A 21,026-nucleotide genomic window follows, 5' to 3' on the forward strand; every position below is an offset into this window, starting at 1 on the left:
GTTCAAAGTGGGAACAGAAGAATTCAGGCTGTCTGCTTCCAGGATTAGGTTTGGCAAAAGCTTGGATGTGAACCTGTCCTTGTAAGCCCGGGCATGTGGTCACTGGTAGGGCTGGTTCTTGGACTCGTTCCCCAGATTTCTGCCTTGTTTGTTTTCCCAGGTGTGATGAATACGTCACGCAGCTGGATGAGATGCAGAGGCAGCTAGCAGCTGCGGAGGATGAGAAGAAGACCCTAAACTCTCTGTTGCGCATGGCTATCCAGCAAAAACTTGCCCTTACCCAGCGGCTGGAGGATTTAGAGTTCGACCATGAGCAGTCCCGACGCAGCAAAGGCAAGCTTGGAAAGAGCAAGATCGGCAGCCCTAAAGTAAGTGAGGAGGCATCAGCCACCGTGCCAAGCATAGACACTTTCCTCCTGCATAGTCAGGGCCCACAGCAACCAAAGTTACTGGTCAGCAGTGGCACTCAGAGGAAAAGGTATGCATGCAGTGATCTTTACAGTACAGTGCAGTGGCCAGACTTTCATTAAAGTCGTTCACTGAATTGTAAACATTATAATTCTTTTTTATTTTTTCTTTTCGTACTTTGACTGGGGAGAAGGAGGTGGGGAGAATATGAATACGAAATTCAAAGCCTGGCAACATGTGGTCCTGATCCACCTACTCACTATGTTATTTCCTCCTCCTTAATGCAGTGTTTTGAACTATATTCTGTCAGTGTCTCAGTGCATCTTGTATGTCTTTAATATTAGTGTGAATGTATTTTCTTTAACAAGTTTTCCTTAAGTTTTCCTTAAGGTTTTCCGTAATGAGCATCTGAAATAAAAAAAAGGACTGTGTGCTCTATGGGCATTTCAGTGCTTAACACAAAAGAAACTGCATCTCTTTGTTAAGCTCTGGTGCTCGCCTGTTCTTCATCAGTGCGAAAAGAATATGGATGTGTTCACTCAGATCAATTTTTCTGCATGGGAGCGAGCAACCTTTCGAAGGGGGATGGCTGCCATTCATAACCTAATGCAAATATTTCACTGTTCAAGCAGTGAGTTCTCATCTTGTCTTGTGACTGCCCTGCCAAAGCTCTGTAGGTGTGGGGATCTCCACTGTTCTGAAGATGAAAAGGACTCTCTGTTAGAGAAGTCCTAGATAATCATTCCTTTTTCTTGTATGCTCTAGTCACAATGCAAAACCAAGAGAACGTTCAGGGAGCCTTATACCTGTGGACTCCAGGATGCTGAGATATAACTCAAGCTCCTCTCCTCCTCCCCTAATATGAACCAGGATTTCCAATGCAGGCAAGGAGCCCTGCTGTGGAAATGTCATGGGGTGGCAACACTAGCTGTTTTTTACCTGTTAAGCAAGTTAACATGATGTTGTCATTCATGAGGCTTTGAAAGGTAATTAAAGTAAAACTCTTTTGTTTCCATATGTATTTTTCTTGGATCTCCTGCAAGACTATTCTCACCTTCCCTTTGTGATCAGAGCCATCCCAGGACTTCAGGGACCTACCTCCAGAAATTATTAAGAGCCCCCCCTCATCCCGCCTCCACAGAATCATATCTTCTGAGGGGCCCCCCCTCCATGAGTGAATTCATCCATGGGCACCGTCTCAGCAAGGAAAAAAGGTTAACCGTGGCCACACCAGGTAAACATTTTTTCCTTGGGTGCATGTGGTGCTGAGTGGTTAGCAGAGCAGGGGACCCTCCCAGGACTGCAGATGCAATCTAATTTGGGCACCTTCTTGAGACCTAGAAAGCAAAATGCCTTCTCCTGTGTCACCTGTGGCAGGAGGTGACATTCTGCCGGCAGCAGCCCAAACTGGTTGCACGTGCGGTGGGGAAAGTCCTGCTGTGGTGTAGGTGGGTGCAGTTCTGCTGGCATCCACCGAGGCTGCACCCCTGTGCCTGGGTGGTGCTCGGTCTGGTGGCTGTGTTGGTGGTCCCCCTGGAAGAACACAAACCCAAAGGGGCAGAGTCATCAGATGTGTGAGGACCAGCAAGGGAGTGACTGGCAGTGTGCACAAGCCTGCGCAGCATCTATCTTCTGCTCACCCTGGAGCATTCAGTCAGGTTTTTCTAAAGGGTAACGTTAAACTCACAGAAGGTTTAGTTTATATAAATTGAGTCATGAAGTTTATCTTCGCAGGAAGCTTTTGCTCTTCATTTCCTGCCAAAATGTAGCATCTGCTTTGAACAAGGCGTAGAAAGGAAATGCAAACTGGAATGCCATTTCAAAGGTTGTGATATCTTTCTTCTCCTGAAAGACAAGTTAATAATTACCTTTCTTCTGTGCCTGAGCAAAACTTTTAGCCTTTAAATGTGCACAGTCTTGTCTGGTGGTAAATTTTTTCATTCTTTGTTTTGAAATTTGTTATACGAAAAAAAAAGCATAAGTAGAAAATATAAAAGCTAAAACCCGTAAGGTGGTTTCTGCTCAAGTGAATGTTTATTCTGGAAAGCTGAGCAATACCCTATCATACGTTATATCTCTCACTCAGTGCCAGCAATATCACAGCCGCCTTTGAGTAGTGCCATGCAAGTAACACCCACTCCAAGGACAAGTGTAAAACTGTAGAGAGTCTAAACAAGACATTTTCCTAAGGAGCGTTGCAGTAAATAAATTGAAGAGCTGGCTCCTGGGGAGAAAAAGGAAGGGAGGGGGAAAGAAGTAAAGACGTTAAAATACCTAAAATAAATGGTACTGATATTTCAGCAGTTCCTTTGTATTCTGCTGGCGATGGAAGACCACATGCTTGTTTTCCACCCCATAGACAGGAATCTGTTTCCCAAACAGTGGCAGTGTCTCTTGTATTCTTTCTTCTTCATCCTACCACAGAATAAGGATGATTTTCTTTCTGATGGACACTTAACATCTCTTCAAAGAATCAGATTTTGCATTTGCTGTATAGCCAGACTCCCCAGTTTGGAAATGCGGGGATCTAAGCCCCAAAATGGCAATCTTCTAACATACAATTTACAATATTCTTCTAATTGTAATTGTACTTCCCACGTACAATTTACAAGAGTTCCAGGCCAAGGAGAACCAGACTTTAATCCAAGGACTGGATGACCTTTGTGTGAAGATCCCTGACTGTATATTGTAAATGTATTTTAGTGGTTGGAAGAAGTAATGATTTAAAAAAAGAACTGTGCTCAACAGATAGTTAAACACAATTTACTGTATGGCAAAATTGTTAGTAAAATGGTAAAATATGTGATCTTTGAATTCAGGACTCTGGATCCTGAGCTGTCTTTATGTATTAAATTTTTTTTTTTTCATTATTTTCATGGACTGGCACCTGATATCTCATGGAGCATCACAGATGCACAGGCCACAGATTGAGAAACATTGACACAGTCTCTAACTTTTTCCAGTAACAGAGGCCAAAGGATGAAGCAGCCTGAAAAGTAGAATTGTCCAGAAAATAATGTTTGTTTGGAGTCTTACCTGGCACTTTAGGTACATCTCTACATATTCAGAGTATAAGGGTCTTGAGACAGTATTACTGACTTATGTTACAATTGTCCTTACGAATCTACAATAGTCCCAGCTTTCTGAATGCATTTCTCAGAAGTTTATGCCATCACATGGCCTTAGTCTCAGCCTGCGAGACTGACAGGTTCAAATGAGAGATCTTTCTGAGCATTCAAGTTCTATTACTAGCAGGGCCCATGTTAGAATCAATTTGCCATCTAATTATCTGTTTCTTGAAAGTAAGGAACAGTGAAGGATGTTATTCTGCTGCTTTTATAGGGAATGTTTAAAAGCCTTGTATCAGAAAGAGTTTCTTTTCTCAGATTGTTTGTGCAGTCAAGCAAGCCAGCAAGAAATGTAGCAACCCACACCTGCTTCTTCATCAGAGAGGTGGTGAAGGAGCAGCATCCAAGCTCAAACACTTTGGAGCAGGGTATATCTTGGCTTGAGGCTGTGTCCTCAGGCGTGGAGCAGCAATGAAGCCTAAATTAAATGCAATCAGGTTTTGAGTTCTTTTTGCTTTTAAATTTGTGAAAAATTTCCTTCACATAAATATTTCACCCATACAATGTGCAGCCTTCCCTACCCTTTCAGTAGCTCCCTGTGTTGTGGGGACTGGGAGGCTGTAGCTGGGAATGCAGCTGGTGGAGACCTGGAGACAATATAACAGAAATTGGTAGAGGGAGAAACTGAGCAGGCTCCCCTGCCCCATGCTCCCCACGCTGTAGGCAAGCTGGGTCTATCTTTCCCTTGCAACCTTCTTCTGGACCTGGTGCTTGCCAGAAGGGGCCACCTCTGCCATGCTCTGGTCTCAGCTTTGACTGCTGCTGGCTACCTGGTAGAGGATAAGCTGTGACTGCGTTTGGCTGCCTTTTGCAGAGGAAGACCCTGGTCTAAAGGCTAACCGATGAAGACCAGCTGAATTAAAGGCCTCTCAGGAAAGGGACTGTAATTTCCTACTAAGTTTCCATTTGACCGACATCAAGCTGTAGCAATATAAAATTTATCTGGGCTTTCTGATTGAAGTAAGAGCTCCTAACTGCTGTGGCTAAAAATACCACTCATTCCATTTCCAAAGTATCATGTTGCATTTCCCCTAGGTAGTAATATGCATTTAGCTTGGCTGTGTGTTTTTTCTTCTGTTATTTTCTATTATTTTTGCACTTTAAAGCCTTTATTCTTCAGATAGCCAGGTCCAGCCGGTATGTACACAACACAGTTCCAGCCCACTTTTGCATGTGGCTGTTTTCATAGCTACGTGAAGAAGTCAGGGCATAGAGAAAGCCTAAGGCTGGATTTGACAGTATGTAATGCTGTATTAAAAATGACCTTTCCTTTGCAGTTGCATTGAAACTCCTCCCAAATTTTCACACAAGGCCTGAAACCAAAGTCACTAGATGCCTCTTAATATACCCCAGTCCCAAACATCAAATATATTTCTTTTGACTTCTTCAAGGAAAGAACAAGACAGAAAAAGTCTGTTGTAGGTGTCCTGATAGCATTCTTTTCTCCATCAGTTGTTATAGCATGGAGATTGTAAGAGTTGAATATAAAGTTCTGTAATTTTAGCTTAAAACTAAATCAATTAAGATCCTTGTGTAGATGATGCACCTGAAGAAAAAGGTTTCCCAACAGGCTTATGTGCTGGAGAGTAACTAATGGTTGCAGCATTCTCCCTTAAACAGAGGTGGTTAAAGGGCTGACTACAATCCACCTGGGAGTCTCTCCTTTGCTGAAGTGCCCCCCAAACAAACTGTGGTAGATGCTTCTTTTCCCTATTGTTTACACTTGTAGGTACCGCAGGGAAGATTTCAGTACTTAAAATCCCACAAAGGAAGCCATTTTGAATAGTAGAGTACTTCATGTTTCCTAGGAACTCAGACCATAAGGTTGTAATAAACAGCCCTTTCCCTTCTAGAGAATTCTGTACAGTCATATATTTTACTTGATTAAAATAGAAAGAGGAAAGTAGCCTTAAAATGTGACACATTTCCCTCAAATTCAAAGCCCAGCTGAGGTTAGATGTTTAGTTGACGTAACCCAGGCTGCGCCATGGGTTTTAGCAGAATTATGCTAGTTTACTCCAGTCCCAAGTTTTTGTTCTGCAGGGTTTAGATTTTATTGTTCTTCATTGTTGCAAGACCATTTCATAAAATGGTGCTTCTGAAACTTGTAAAAATAAAAATGACTGCAAAATTAGATAATTTCATGGAGTTGCTCATTTATGAAAGCATGTTAGACCTGAAAGTTTGCTTGCTTCTCAGGTGTCTTTCAAGGCTGATTTACAGAATGGCATTTGATTCTCACAAGAAGAGACTAATGTGGAAGATAAAGACAGCACAAGGAACGCCATATAATAGTGCAGGAACTCCTCAAGCATTAAGCTCACCAGCTATCATACATAATTAGGAGTATAGTCTTAATACAAAAGTCATCCAAGATTAATTTCTGCTGTAGCTATATGCTTACAGACAAATCAAAAATGAATAACGATATGATACAAATAACTAGCTTTTGTTTGTTGGTTTGCATTCTTAGCATAAATTTTAAATTAATTTACAGAAATTCTATCGTGATGGAAGTTCCTATAGAGAGTTCCTAATAGTGTCTCCAAGAGCTAACTCACAGCATCTGTAGGTAGAAACTATTTCTTAAAGCTAACAAGGAAAACGATAATGAAAAAAACTCAAATCACCCAAATATGGACATCTTTAGAACTCTTCCAATTAAGTGTTTAAGCTGGCACTCAAGAGGAATTGCTTAAGAGTTGTCTTTGTTAATTGCCCTTTACACTGGAATGGTTTCACCCCTGAAGAATAGGTTAGAAACCTGGAAATGCCTTGACCTCTTTGATGTAGCACAAACACAATTTAACATAACAAGGAGCAGGGGGTCTGCTGAGTAGGGTGGTCATCAGTGTTACAGGGCACTAGGGGCTTTTGATAGGCCATGGGAGGTGTTGAGTACAGTCTCCTGATGCAAGGGATGAGGAATATGCTCTACTGATACTCTATTTTTTTCTTTCTGGATTTTGAGCTTTTTCTAAGTGCCTTGTTTAGGATATGATTTTCAGAAATATTCTGTAAAAGGTTATTCTGTGTGTAATCAGAAGCTCATGTTCGTTCTTACATATTTTTCTTCAAATAATGTTGAAATGGAATTTATCATGTGGGACAAGAGTCTTGGCTTTGGCTCCTGCTTTTTGCTTCCTCACGTTGTTTAGGCAGCGTGAAGATATGGGAAAGCGTCTTCAAAAGGAATATTATGGGTAGAAGCCCTTGGTAGGAAATGAAGCTGTCTTTGCTCTCCCCTTTTGGATGAAGGGGTTGGGAAAATGACCAAGGGAGGCTCAGGCTGACACTGCTGCCCACCGTGGAGGCTTTCTGCAGAGATGAGCCTGCGCACCTTACAGCACTGGAAAGGTAGGGGGAATAAATTTTTGATAGCGAGTTTGTGTCTTTTTTCGTTGTGAGATGAAAAGGGTTTAAGTTCAAGGTCGTTAGCTGTGCGCATTTTTGTCTGTTTAGGAATATTTTGCCAAAAATAGTTCCAGCTTTGCTTTTAAGCTTAAATACCAGCGTCAGAAAGCTCCTCATGGATTTCTAAACCTTGCCGCCACAGACATTACTTCAGTACCTCGACATTGCTTTTTTATGCACTTCTCAATTTTGAAACAGCAGGACTGCTAGAAATCTGAACATGGAGGAAAGCACAGCTTCTTTTTAAAATGGTTGTGGAAGAAGTCCTTTGAGGAACACTATCAGCTTAGACCTGAACTTTGCTAGGAGGGTCCTCTGTAGATCTTTATGATTGCTCAGGTCTCCCGGTAAACAGTTTTAAATATTTCTTACTTCTCCTTTGTGAGGGAATGTTATAGATTAATGAAAAGGAACATCAACATGATTAGGATCCATATACCTCTTTCTACGCTGATTTTGTGTTAAAGAATTTTATTCTGAATTCTAGTTCATGACCAATATGGATTTATCTGTACATAAAGTGAAAGAGTTTATTCTTGGAAAGCAAGGTAGGTGGTTAACTGCGTCACCACTACTAAATAAGATATGCAGCCATATAATATTTAAACTAGTCAGGCTAGTCTGCTCTGGTTGTTCAGTCAGGTAAGTTTGATTGACTTCATAGAGGCAATGCAAAGCAGCTGGAGCATGAAAGTTCTTCAGAACCATTACTTAAAAAAAAGAAACCAAAACACAACTTTATTCTGATAATGCAAATTTACAGTCTGAGTGCAAATTGCCCTTTGCCTAACTAGAGATCTGTGGATGATTCTTCTGGGTCCTCAGCTATGAATATGTTGTATTTTTACCTACTGAGAATGTACTTGTGTTGATGGTGATCCTGTACCTGCAAGATGTCTCTGAGCTTGTATGATCAGGCAGGCTATTGGCTATTGCAAGACTCATGCCGTATTGGTCTAATCTGTCTCTGCTCTCTGTGAAAAATGGGCTTCAAGTGTTTTTAACAGGGTTTTTTAAAATCAAATGTAGTTTTTCTACCTGAACATGATGCTCTTCACAAAAAGTATAATTCAGTCGTTATTAACTTATTATCTGTGTTCACTTTTTGTTCTGCATTGTTCTATTTTTCTGTGGGTTTTGTAAACATGCCATATTTGTGTATATATGTGTTCATTATTTAATGAGCGGTATTAATGCATATATACAGACATATGTATATATCTTCCTGCTCTTGGCCATGTCCTGCATCTGGTATGCTCATTTAACTAAGCTTAATGAGCATTACATATTTATGCCATTTCAAGCATAGTAGATTGTCTGTGTGGAGGCCGTTTTGAATTTGAAGAATGGTATCCTTGCCAAGGACATTAGTTGGCTGTAACTGATGAAGTAGTCAGCTGGCTAAATGTACTTTTACCTCTTGGTGCCACTGTGAATAGGACCTTTTTGCTCTATGCTTTTCCCCTCTTGCATTTAGCTTTCCAGTTATCACCGATGAGACCAAACCCATACATTTCATGCTGATCAATATAATTTAGCTATTGTGGCATGAATTCACTGCAGTTCTATAAGTTTAATTTAATTTCTATTTGTATTTTTCACTATATAAAGAAAACATTTCTGAAATAAACCAAGTTTTTAATAGAAGCCCCAAACTGTTTGTTAAAACATTAAAGGAAAAAAAAAGATTGCAGTGAAATCCATGCTTTACTGTTGTATATTTTCATTAAAAGGTTATTGACATTTTTCTCTCAGTATCTAAGTTACGATGTCATTGCTGGATGGAATGGTTACTATTAGCATCATTTGTTGAAGTTCTCCAGTAAAATCTTATTAGACTTCTGGTTGTTTATAACCAAACAGGTATGCAGGTAACACATTGTATCTTTAAGGTGTGTTACCAGATATCTGTGCTTTCTATGAAAGTTTTGGGCTTTGGAATCCAGCCTTATCAATTAACAAAAACAGCTATTGAAATATCTTGACAATGTCGGTCTTTATCTTCTTTTATGACAAGGTTTAATGTGGTTTCATGACTTACTGATTTTTTTACCATAAAATACACAGGAATACTCAATGTTGTGCTTCTCATCTCATAAAATAGGCAAAGCTGAAGTGAGTCTCTGTTTAAATTAGACATGCTGATATTTTAGCTCTCTAATAGAGCAGTTCCTTGTGATGTTGTGATGTATGGAGTAAGCTCACCAACAATTCTTTAATCAACACTAGTATCCCTAATTGTAAGTATCTCCCTGTCTGTATTTTTAGGGCTATGAAAGCTTGTATTTGTTATCTTATGTTGTTTCTTCCAAAGCCTACTAAAGTTACCATTTCCACTGACTTCAAGTTTTGGATCAGGCCCTTCTTTACCTGTAAAATTGTGCAAGTATTTTTGGTTTGGACATATTTATGGTCATCTGAAATGTATCCTAGACACTTCTGTTTCCATGAGGGATGGGTAGCCAACAAGACAGAAGTGTGATCACTTCTGTATTTTTAAGACCTTTCTTTTCCTCTTTTGAAATGTTTAAAATGTGTGTATCTTCTAGTGAGTATTTCCTGAATCATCAGACCTTTCTAAATGTGCTTTTTCTGAACTGTATGTAAAAGAAAGGAACTGAATATATATTTTCAGCTTCTACCATTTCCATTTCTGCTATTTTACTAACCCATTATTTAGCTTCTCAATAGATTTAATGAGGAATTATTTAAAGCATTCACAGAAACCATTTGAGAAATAACATAAACACATCATGATATGGAAAGTGTGAAAAAGCCTACAGAGCTGACAGGAAACCTCTTAATGTCCTTAGTCTGTAATTGGAGAGAAATGCATTTCACTAATTTCGTTAATGACTAGGTATTACTTATTTTAAAAAAAATTATTCTAAATATGAGCTACAGCAAAGGGCAAGGCTGGGATACAGCTTTATCTTTGAGCTTACAGTGCCACTAGAGCACATGGACTGATGGGGGATTAGCTCTCTAGGTTGGAGGTAATTCAGGCCTAAAAAGAAAGTAGAAATCAACTCATGCAAAATAAGAAAATAAGGGGAAAAAACACTCCATATAGTGTAGCTGTTGTATAAATGAAAGAACTCATTAAGACATAGCCAAGAAACCTAACATGTTCTGGAAGACCACTGAATCGGTGACCAGCCAAACCATGTCTGTGAAGTAGTGTGTGAAGTTGTTAGTGATGCTCCATGAGTTGGTTTGCAGAAATCGCCGAGACAGGTAGCATTTCTCTAAATGTTATAAAAACCCCAGCAACCCTACCTGTTCCAATAAGCTCAATCACCTGCTCTTACATCTGAGAAGCATTTAGCAGAAGGCTCTCTGTTATGTTTACTCTGTCCTGAAGGTAAAGATCTGAGAGGAGGAGGAGCAGAATGAGTCCAGTGTCAGAAGCTTGGGAATGTGTAGAAACAGTGAGACATTCCTGGACCACCTTTTCAAGAAAAAGAGTGGACATGTGGAAATGACAGGAGAGGAGGATTTTAGATGCATCCTACTGCTGGCCTATTGCATTTTAGTGCAATACATAGATATTGCTGATGCCTTCAGCTCTGTGTGCAAGTGGGAGTTCAGTAGCATGCTCGAGTCTCTTAACATTTATTCTTCAAATAATTTTTGAGAAGTTCAAGAAATAAGTAGCAGAAAAATTCATTGTTGTTGAAACATATCCAACCAACAGTAATCTAAGACACCTAGTTTCACTGCATAGCAAGCTTAAGATATGCGTTACCTGGGTATTTACAAGACGATGTAAAAATTTCATAGTAGATCAGCTTTTCCGTAAAGTAAGCCAAAACTAATACTTGTTTGGTAAATTTGTCTATCTCCAGTCAACAATCCAGTATTCAGTTTAATATGAGCAGAGGTAAAACTCAGACAGTGGGAAAACCCAGAGAATCTGGGCACTGGAAAATGTCTGTGCAGGAGCTAACCTGTACCCAGTGAAGTTTATCAGGCCGCCTGGGCGCTAGCTGTGCCAGAACAGGGCTGGCTCTCACGGAGCCGTACAATGGCTCTGTACCACGGCCGAGTCCCTTGGCACTGCTCCTTTTGCTCTCAAGCCAGGACGACCCGAGTCAATCCTGCTCTGAGAGAGCTGGGGTTAATAAGGCCGGCCAGGCTCCAGGTGGTTGCTCCACCATAGTCCTCTCCTTCCAGGGAGAGCCTGCAGAAACACAGAGCAGCATCCAGTTTGCAGCTGGCAGGCTTACTCTGCCCTGTGCACAGCCCCAGCTGGTCACTGTGTTATTTCCAGACCCAAACTGACCCTGGAAGCAGGAGAAGGGAGAGACTCTTCTAATCTTTGACCCGTACCATTGTTCATGCTTTTTTTTCCTAAGGTGAGCCACAGCTGTCCTCTCACCAGCTGTTCTTTGCGATAACCATTACCACTTAAAGTTCCTCTTGGCCTTGAGGAAGGTCAAAGTTTTCTTGGCATCCGTTAGAATAACAGAGATAAATCATAAGTGAAACCAGATAGTCAAATAATAACATAAACTTATGTCCCCATCGCCCCTGGACATAAACAGTTTTGGGACTTTTCTCATCCTGTCAGATAACAGTTTTGAAAGCATCTCTACAGATGTCAACTCAGCAGCTGGGCGAGTGTTTTAGTATCCTCTGCCCTGTTCTTCTTGACACCTCACATTTGTCTTTTGGATTTGGAATTTTTCCTTGTTCCCCACCTTTGAGTACAGAGGATTAATTTATTGTCTTTGTAGGACGTGCTGTGTGATGCAATGTGTTTCTGCCTCTGCCCAACTAGAAGACCACCAATTTGTTCTTTGCCCAATAGTTTTGACTCATGCTATTAACCATTCATTCTTTCCCTTTAAATTGACATCTCTGGGAAGAAAACAATTCATTACCATATAAATGGAGACAGCTTCTCTTTTTAAGTAAATTGTCAATAACATCTTTGTAGACATGTTATCAAATTCCTCAAATTTTATGGAGCAAGTTCAATTGACATTGGGTAGCACGGCACAAAGTGAGATCACCTGAAAGCTGCTAGGTAGGAAAGAAAGACTTTCTGTTGCTCTGGAGTGGGCAACAGGATGCTAAGGAGAGTTTGTTTTAAAAGACTGAACAAGTCTCAATCTCTCATTTTGTCATAAGCATTTCTTGAGAGCTTTTCTTTTCTCAAGAAGAGATTTTTTTCCCAATGTTTGTCATATCAGAAATAAAAAATATGTAACAATACCTGTAAAAAAAAAAAAGAAAAAAAAAAAAGATTGGCTTGTTGTTCGACTCTCAATTCTACCCTTTTAGATAAAAGACAAAAAAAGCTCTCTATTGATTAACTGAACTAGACACAGTCAAAAGTATGTTATATGTAAGTTACTGATTCACAGCATCCCCAGTGCTTATCTTGGGACTCTTATGTTCTTACTAGACTTAGTCTTTGACGGCACTGCGTGGAGATTAGTAATAGAGGGTCAAAATGTGCTGAAATGTTCCATTGCAGTGTGCTGGGTCCTGAGCAGGTGGGACTGAAAATGCTTGCATGCAGGATTTTCACTGAGGACATTGCTGATGTCAACAGAAGGCATGCCCATCTCTTGGACACTAATAACCCAGTTAAGCGAGCTGGTGTTGATTGGAGCCACCCAGTTCACAGACTGGAGGGCAGAGCACACCTTGCGAGATGAGGGAAATGTGTTGTTTTTGCGGCTGAGCCGAAGGGAAGTACAGGAAAATACTTTTTTGTGAGATTTGCTCTCAGCAGAGAATTTATAGCAGTACGTTCAGTCTTCATGTGAGCAGATGTAGCTTCTCTGAGCTTGGTATTTTTAATGCTCTTGCATCAGGAGCTGATTAACCTGATTAGGAGTGGGCATTAGATTCCAAAGGAAAATCAGCACTGGCTAATCTGTGAGAGGAAATCTCTGAGCCCTTTACACCACCATTGCCAGCAAATGGCTAAAATATCAAGAGCTGGAAAATCAGAACAGGTCTAATGTATAGCATGAGTCAAGCCTCAAAGCCCCAACAGATGCAGTGGTGTATGTTGTCTGGTACTGCCACAAGACTCGTTACAGACTCAAGTCCTCCTGAATTCAGTGAAACCTGACATGTAGAATAGCTCCTCTTTGCCTTTTGGAGTTGAAATGGCCACTGACCTTCTCTTGTTTCTTATAGGTTCATAGAATTATAAAAGGGCTCTTGACAGATCAGCCAGCCCACCCCCTGCCCCCAGTAGTTTCTTCCCTCACAGTAACTGCAGGTGATGGAGAAATAAGATAGTCTGCATTAAATAACTTTATTAATCATTTTGTTGGTGGTGTTCTCTGAAGACACACCAGTAAGTATAATCTGTGCCAGTTTCCCAAGTCTCTTCTATGCAAATGGCAAACTTCTGCTGTGTAGCTCGACTGACACTCCCTGAGATTTGAAAAATACTGAGAATGGGCCTCTTCCAACATAATTTTTAAATTTTTTGTTTATTTGTTAGTAAAAGAGAGCATGTCTGTCTTTCCTTGCCTTTTTGGCATGTGGCATTGGCCACAGAATCAGTAAAGGCATCTTTGAAACTTTTGACCTTCAACAGAGTATTTCAGAAATAAACAAACACTTATTTGATGCAGGCAGGAATTCCTTAGTAGAAGGGAAGGACTGAATGCTAGCTTCTAGTTTTCACCTTTAAAATTACTTCTTGCTACATTGTGTTTATGACTGTCATGGCATTAGATAATAGGGTTATAAAGTCTCCAAAATACTTAAAAGGATTAAATATATAAGGAATAAAGTTAGCTCTGGCACAGCTACTTGGACATAAGTAGATAAGAGCTCCTTTGAATTTGAAATGTCTGTATGTAAGCCATATGCATTCTGCTTAGTTCTTTGCTAGCATAATCCTCAAAAACTTCACTCCCGGAGGACGATTCAGCCCTTTTAAGTCATGTGGATCACCAGATATCGTACTGATGTAAGTGGGCACGAGCCAGATTGTGTGAGCACTGCTGACACCAGGTAGAACTGTTGTTCTGTGTGAAGTCGAGGGAGTTTGCTCACATTGAATAGTTATTATCCCGGTTGCATAATGCTTGCAGAATCTGGCTTGTGTTCTGCCAAACATAGCAGATGAAGAGGCATCATAAAATATTTGCAGGATGTTCGGGATATTAGAGTAGGATCATAAGTTGGGCATTTGCATTGTTCTAGAAAAGCCTGTCAGAACAATTTCTTCTGTATTTATGAAACCCATCCACACCTTTTCATCACACAGCATTCGGTTCTGTATTCCTTTTCTCGCTGACTACCTTCTATAAGCTGTCAGGGATGACTTTGCTTTGGGCTTCTGCAAACTAGTCTGTTTAAAACAAGACATTAATTTTTTTTTTTTTGACAATCATTTCCCATCTGCAGTTAGCCTGCTCTGTCTGTCCCCCCAGGCACCTTTTTTTTTTAAATTGAGATTTGTGCTGAAATGGAACACTCTTCTATTCATGGTTCAAATACATTGCAAACTCTTGCACTCCTCTGCTGAAAGATGTCCTGAGGACTACAGTGACCGTCCTGGCATATGAGAGAATGGCACAGTATCCTTTCTTATTCCATTTCTGCTTCCTGACACAATGGTGTCAGCACTAACCGTGCATGCATTTTTCTGATGTAGATACCTGTGCACTTGAGAAAAGCTCCCAACCCCTCTCCTCTTGGCTGAAGCGGTAAGAAACTAGTGATTTGGGTAGATTTGTTTCCACCCACTGGAGGTCAGCACAGATCTGCGTAGGAACTAGGGAGAAACACTCTGGGTTTGTGTGAAAAGGACATGCTAGGATACCGCATAGGATGCTCAGAGTTGTGAGGAAGGTGTTGCTCTGCATTGTACCTGATGTCATCTCAAGACTCTTGCAGCAAATTATTTGCATGTTCCTCCACTTGATTTAGACAAAGAATAGAAGTGGGTTTTGGAAAACGTCCACGTTGTAAAGAGAAATGATTACTGGTGTTGAGCTTTAAGTAGCAGCCAATTGGCAAAAAAAAAAAATCAAATTCTTTCCGAGTCTAGTCATCTCATTTTTAGGGTTCAAGGGAAAGTAACTCCCTTCCACTGAAGAGTCAGGTCGAGAATCAAGTTGAAGCAGAAAGGATGATAGATCTGCAAACCCTGCTGGAGATGAAAAGTAATCCCCGGTAGCTTTCCAGATGGTCAGAATTTCACCCAGAGGTTTTAACATTCGAAAGGACCCTGATAACTCTGTTGTCTGACAATCTGAATCATACAGGCTGTGGAATGAAAGGCTTGACCACTGAGGGGAAAATTAGGAAATCTTGAGATCTGGAAATCTTGGTAGAAACTAATGAGCTAGAAAGCAGCATTGTCTCGTTCAACTACTTTTCTCTTAAGTCCCACAAGTATTACTGACTTTAAAGCTGTTTTCATACTCCAAATGTAAAATCATAGTAACAAGGAATTATTTGGCTTTATGGTTATTTAATAAATTACGAACTAGAATACAGCTTTGCAAGTGATTAATATGGAAACTGCATTGGCAGAGAATTGATAACATAACCTAGACAGAACAGTGAAAACCTACTGTATCAATTTCTTCCTTTTCCCTACAAAAAATAATCTCACAAGCACTATTTAGAAGTTGCAAAGAATTTCTTGCAAGCTTTTTCTCAAAGACCATGATGAGATGGTATCTGTTAAGTGTTGTTATATGGGTGTAAGTTCTCTGGAGAAATTTTAGGTAGATTTATTGACACTTTTTATCTTAGGTGTAAGCAAAACAACTTCATCACCAGTAGAAGAATGATGAGCACAGGTTTAAACCCAGATCTTGAATACAGCCCACTATTGCTCTCTGCTTAAACAAAAATTTGCCGGTGCTAAGGGAAGACAAACAAAAATGTCTTCACTGCTCCTTGTGAAAAGAAGAAAAAAGCAATAACTAATGCTATTACTATCAGAAAAAAAAGGTGTTTCTGTCAGATAAGGAACTAAGAACACATTCCTCACTAAATCTCTCCATCAGATGCGAAGCCTGTGTACTACTGTTACTAACCCCTTGCTCTGTAATCTCTCTGTATATATGTCTAATTTATCAGTTTCTTGTAGATTGTCAGCAGCCTGCTGCCTCCATACCGCCACACGGCTCACAACTAGCCAGGGGGCCAGATTGCCAGACTGTCAGGTAAACTTAACTAACTCTTTTTTTATCTTTGCACATAGCTGCATGCACATCTGCAACTCCCCTCCTCTGCCTTGTACGACAGCTCTTCACTGCGATTCTTTGCTAACGGCAAACTTCTAACAACTTGAGGTGCAGTGATAATTTCTGCAGTGACAGTACAAACATGAATCACAGCATTCACACACTTAGATCCATGCAAAAATATGGAAAAGAATGCAAAGTTGGATCTTGCAGGCCTCATTTGGTCTTTTTAGGCAGACCAGTTTCTCAGTGATGCCAAAATAGTAATGATTTTATTTTGTTGCTAGATAAATTTACATAAATCGGGGCCTTTTAATTTTAGGGGTAGGTGTAGGCTTCTCTTTTTGTAAGGTCGTATTTTAAAGGCACTTGTGAGATTTTAGCAGACACTTCTGAGAAAGCTCTCCCTGACCTGGAAACTCAGCCCTGCTGCAGTCAGATCTTGATCTTGTTGTTAAAAGTAAACTCCTGGTGTCCTTGCTTGTAAGTGCTGCAAAGGTCAAACCATGTTTCTGAGACGGTTTTGTTAATCAGGGCACAAAACCCAACCCAAGCAAAAAGCGATTGCAATACTTTTCTAAACAGTTCCCTGTATATGCTGTGCATATATTCACTTATATTCCCTATATTCTATATATTCACATATATTCCCTCTTTTGCAGTAGGTTACATTTTTTTGGACCTTAGACTGATCTGTAGTGACCAAACTGATCCATAGCCCTACACGTAATGAAGCTATTTGCCACGCAGTGCTAAACCTCACCTGCCTGGGAGTCCGCAGTGATGCCCAAGGGGATGGGGTATGGTACAGTGCTCTGACTGCATGCCTGGCACTGCTGAGCACTAACTAATCCTGCGAGTCACAGGGGGTCTCATTTGCACCTCTCTAATATTGCCTATAAAGTGGAAGTAGTATTAACTCCCTCACTGTATAAGGGTATTGTGAAAATTTTACTGAGAAGCTGATGAAAGTTCATTATAACTGTTAAGTACTGTTTACTGGTTTGCAGTATGGAGATTTACAGCACACTGAAAAAAAAGTCACTAGTTCCATATAAAACCCTTAAATGCCCTGTGAAGTGCTTTCTGCTATAGCCTAGATGTTATGACAATTTGAGAACATCATTAGGTGCTTTGGTTAAACAGAGGTTTAATATCAAGAGGTCTTATTTTAACCCTGTTTAACTTACCATCACAAAACCAAAGCCTGTTCTGTTCCTTCTAGAGCTACCATCCCTCTCTAAGTGCTAAAAAACAGTTGCTCCTGCAACTTTAAAAATTCTTCCCAGAATGGAAGACCTACCTGACCTACTACTGCTAGACATTTGTCTGCAAGCATTACCTCGTTCTACAGACAAATCTACAGAAAGGGAAAAGGTCCAAAGCAAAGTCTCAGAGTTTTCTGTTTTGTCCTTGAATTCTTCCTCAGTGAGGAAGACCTCATCAGCTACAACCAGAATTCGAAGTGTTGTTCAAGAGGACTTTCTTGCCGTGTTTCCAGATCAAAACCCTGGTATATGAGAAAAAATAATGGAAATTAAAAATATGGTTAATATTTTTAAAAATTCAGATCAGCCATCCCAGAAACAACACACCCTCATATACTTAGCTGAACTATTGACTTTCAGATGACTATTGGTTTTTACCGCTAGATTGATACTCTTCTGGTGAAGTGGAACCAACACTATTTTTGATACATTAAACACCGTTGCCTTGCTTGTCTTGGCCACATAGCTGCACAGCCATGTAAGGCAGCGAAGCATAACAGCAGATTTAATGCAAGTCAGCCTGATGACATAAGTTGTTGAGTGCTTTAAATAAAGTAATTGAAATCTGGAGTAAAACTTGAAGGCATTTAAAGAACCAGTTAGATTTACTGAGGTTCAGATTTTTTCAATCCAGCAGACAGGAGCTTGCACTGCCCTTCCGCCTCCTCTGATAGTCCCTCCTGCTGTGGCACACATGCTTTCAGTCATGTGATGATTGAAACCTGCCTCAGATGAGGCAGGTTAAAGCTGTGCCCAGCCCTGAACTCACTCATTTTACGAGAGAAGCATGCTTGGGTTTTAAGTCTCTTAACATTACTCTTGCAGTAATGTGACCTCTCAGTGTTACTTCACCCAGGATTAAACAACAGCTTGTTAAGACTTGTAATTCACACAGATGTTTTCTGCATCCTGCAATATGTCTAATCATGTTCAAACTAGTTAATATGCCTGACCATAACACAGAAAAATCCACTCTGAACTTTAACATCAATGCAGAGAGTTTTCCCTCAGCCATTATCTATACTGAATTTTAAGTGGGACTTGTGTAACTCTCAATTTTCTAGTAATTGTGATTCCAGTGCATAGATTTTGATGAACCTCACTGGTTAAGCCATGAACAGACACAGGCCATATGAAACTCAGACACTACTAGTCAATTTATTCAGCCATACATCCATCTGTCTTTTTGCTTAAGTCTGCATATTTCAATTGGAACCTGATCTGGAGAATCTATGAGAACTTTTCTTAAGAGATTTTCTAAGTAAACTGATGCAACAATGCTCTGCCTTCCATGCATCACCTCAATTTCTCAGCTCAGGAGTATGGGGCAAGCAACCAAATCCAAGGCCTACCCTGAAAATTGCTGGATGATGTTCACCCTTCCTAGCATCTGTAGCTACTTGTCTGATGGACTATATTGGACAAGACTAAAATATTGACATCATCCAATATTAAAAGCAGTGTGTCTGTTTGTGGGTTGCATTCAGGTTTGTTGAATGCAGTGAAAACCTCATTTTCATTATCGGAGGCCAAACTCCAGACCAAAGTTATCTACGAATAAAAACAAACCCCAAAAACCTGATACTGAAAATGAAACTAATACCAATTTTTAATAATAAATAATGGTTTTATTTCATATAAAATAGGAAATAAATTAAAAATAAGGTAAAATATTACTGCACGCAAAATGGTTGCATTCTGAAAATATCACTGGTCTGGATATATTTTCCATTGCTGATTTCTTTTAGTTACAATCAATGCCAGACAATATTGCATGCGAATGGCATCTTTAAGAGAGACAACAGAGTACTTACTAACACCGAAGGGCTTTGCATGCTATCTTCCAATTGATTTTAGAAATACGTGATTTGCATCTTGTGTGCTGGGGAAAAAAGAGCTGCTTAAAAACAGACAGTAATACTAACACAAAAAATTACACAGACCCCCTTCATTAACTGAACAAATAGATCCCCAAATGATACCAGCTTTTGAAGGGAGGTTTACAAAAACATCTATTAAGCCCAAATGTTTTAAAAGCTGCACATATCCCATGGGGGCATGTAACCGTGTTCTTCCTTATTCTCAGTTAATAGTCAACAGCTTCAGGTTCTTCCACGTCTCCCTCTTGCTTTGTGTTATTAATCTCACCTGCCATCCTCTCCTGCCCGTGACTGTCAATATGCCTGGTAGCTCAGCTCCAGGAACCTACTGCCATAAAAAGCACACCGCATGCCATGTGTCCCTTGCTGATTCTGATGTAATTTTTGTTTATATGCTGCTACAGTAACCTGCGTTAATGAACTGGATGTATTGTGTTTCTGAAGGAAGGATGGCGTAAGAATAGAGTGTTAGGATAGGATTGATAACCTTGTAATTTTTTCTTTTCCTAATGCCCCTAATATTTATTATTGGTTGAAAGGGGAATGGTGAGACAAAGTTTTGTATTTCTTCTGTGCATAGAAATATGCTTGTATTTCAAAGTGAGAAGCAACACAGAATTACCATGAAGAGAAAATGAATGTAACTCTAAGTACAGCGCTTCCTAATGTAAGCTTAGTCTGGGATAATTTGTATTGCAGTATTTGCAGTCAAGGCTGACTTGGTACTGAAGGTCATGCCAAAACATTATTACGGTTGTGCATATTTGTGTAGAGGAGAATCTCATGTGTCTCAGAGGTCCTGTTCTAGGCCATTGCTGTACATACTAGTCTTAACCATGGCCATTTCCTCACCAGTCCTCTCCCTCAGAGCACAAACATCTTCTGCTGCTTATTTTTAAAGCTGAGAAGGAAGCCCCAAAAGACAAACACATCTCTGCTAATGAGCAAGGAAAATGTCTGTCAAGTTTCTGTTTCTTTCTGACAATTGCAGAAATCCTTTGAAAAAAGAAACGGGGCAGCAAGGGAGGAGAGTAAGGCAGTCTTTGTAGGGTAACCTGACCACCTCCTTGTTTGTCTTCCCCAAATGAGATGTTAAAGTTCTAATTCACTTTTATTTCTCTGAGGGACTTAAGACTAGTGCTTCTCCTAAGCCTATCTTGAAAACTATCTTTCGGAGGTGCCGAAACCAGGAGCTGTCTCTTGATGAGTGGATAAGCGTGAGAGTAAATGTAGGCCTTTGGGGTCCATCTGCAGTCACTCCTGACATAGACTCATTTGAGTGGTGTTGGCAAAGATCTCGCTCAGATCCCTCTTTAGATGCTGTACCTGCATCTGTATGTGGCAGTACATGGCAGAAGAAAAGGATAGTTAAAGCCATGGGAAGGATTACTTAGAGAAGATTGGTTTGGTGTCTTCTCAGAGTGTTTGATTAAACAAGCCCAACTTCTAAGCTTCAAGAAAATATTTTAGATTAAATATTTATGCCTGGGTGCCTTAGGGTTAGACTAAATCTATATGTAAACTGAGGACTTGTAGTCCATAACACTAAACACTTTGGGACTGACCTACTCAGACCGCTGAGCACAAAGCAAAGCTTATGAGGTCCTGAGCTCTACAATCCACTCTCACCAGCCATTTTGCAATTGGGAAACTCATCTTCAGGAGTATTAATATGAAGCAGAATCTAACTTAAGACATGCAAGTCTATGATCTTCAAATAAGCCCAAAGGTGCAAGGACTGTAGCT

At 40.1% G+C, this 21,026-nt stretch overlaps 1 protein-coding gene across 1 annotated transcript in view; it reads left to right on the forward strand.

Moving 5' to 3' along the window:
- The window catches only part of BICD1 (BICD cargo adaptor 1), a 90,561-nt gene that overhangs the window by 68,004 nt on the left and 1,531 nt on the right, over nt 1-21,026 (forward strand). The window contains exons 7-9 of the mRNA XM_009649358.1: nt 161-478; nt 1,452-1,642; nt 16,036-16,111. Of these exons, the coding sequence (XP_009647653.1) occupies nt 161-478; nt 1,452-1,642; nt 16,036-16,111 (585 nt within the window). The remainder of the gene's footprint in view (nt 1-160; nt 479-1,451; nt 1,643-16,035; nt 16,112-21,026) is intronic.

Source organism: Egretta garzetta, unplaced genomic scaffold (assembly GCF_000687185.1).
Source record: "Egretta garzetta isolate BGI_Z169 unplaced genomic scaffold, ASM68718v1 scaffold352, whole genome shotgun sequence".
In the NCBI taxonomy this organism is placed as follows: Eukaryota; Metazoa; Chordata; class Aves; order Pelecaniformes; family Ardeidae; genus Egretta; species Egretta garzetta.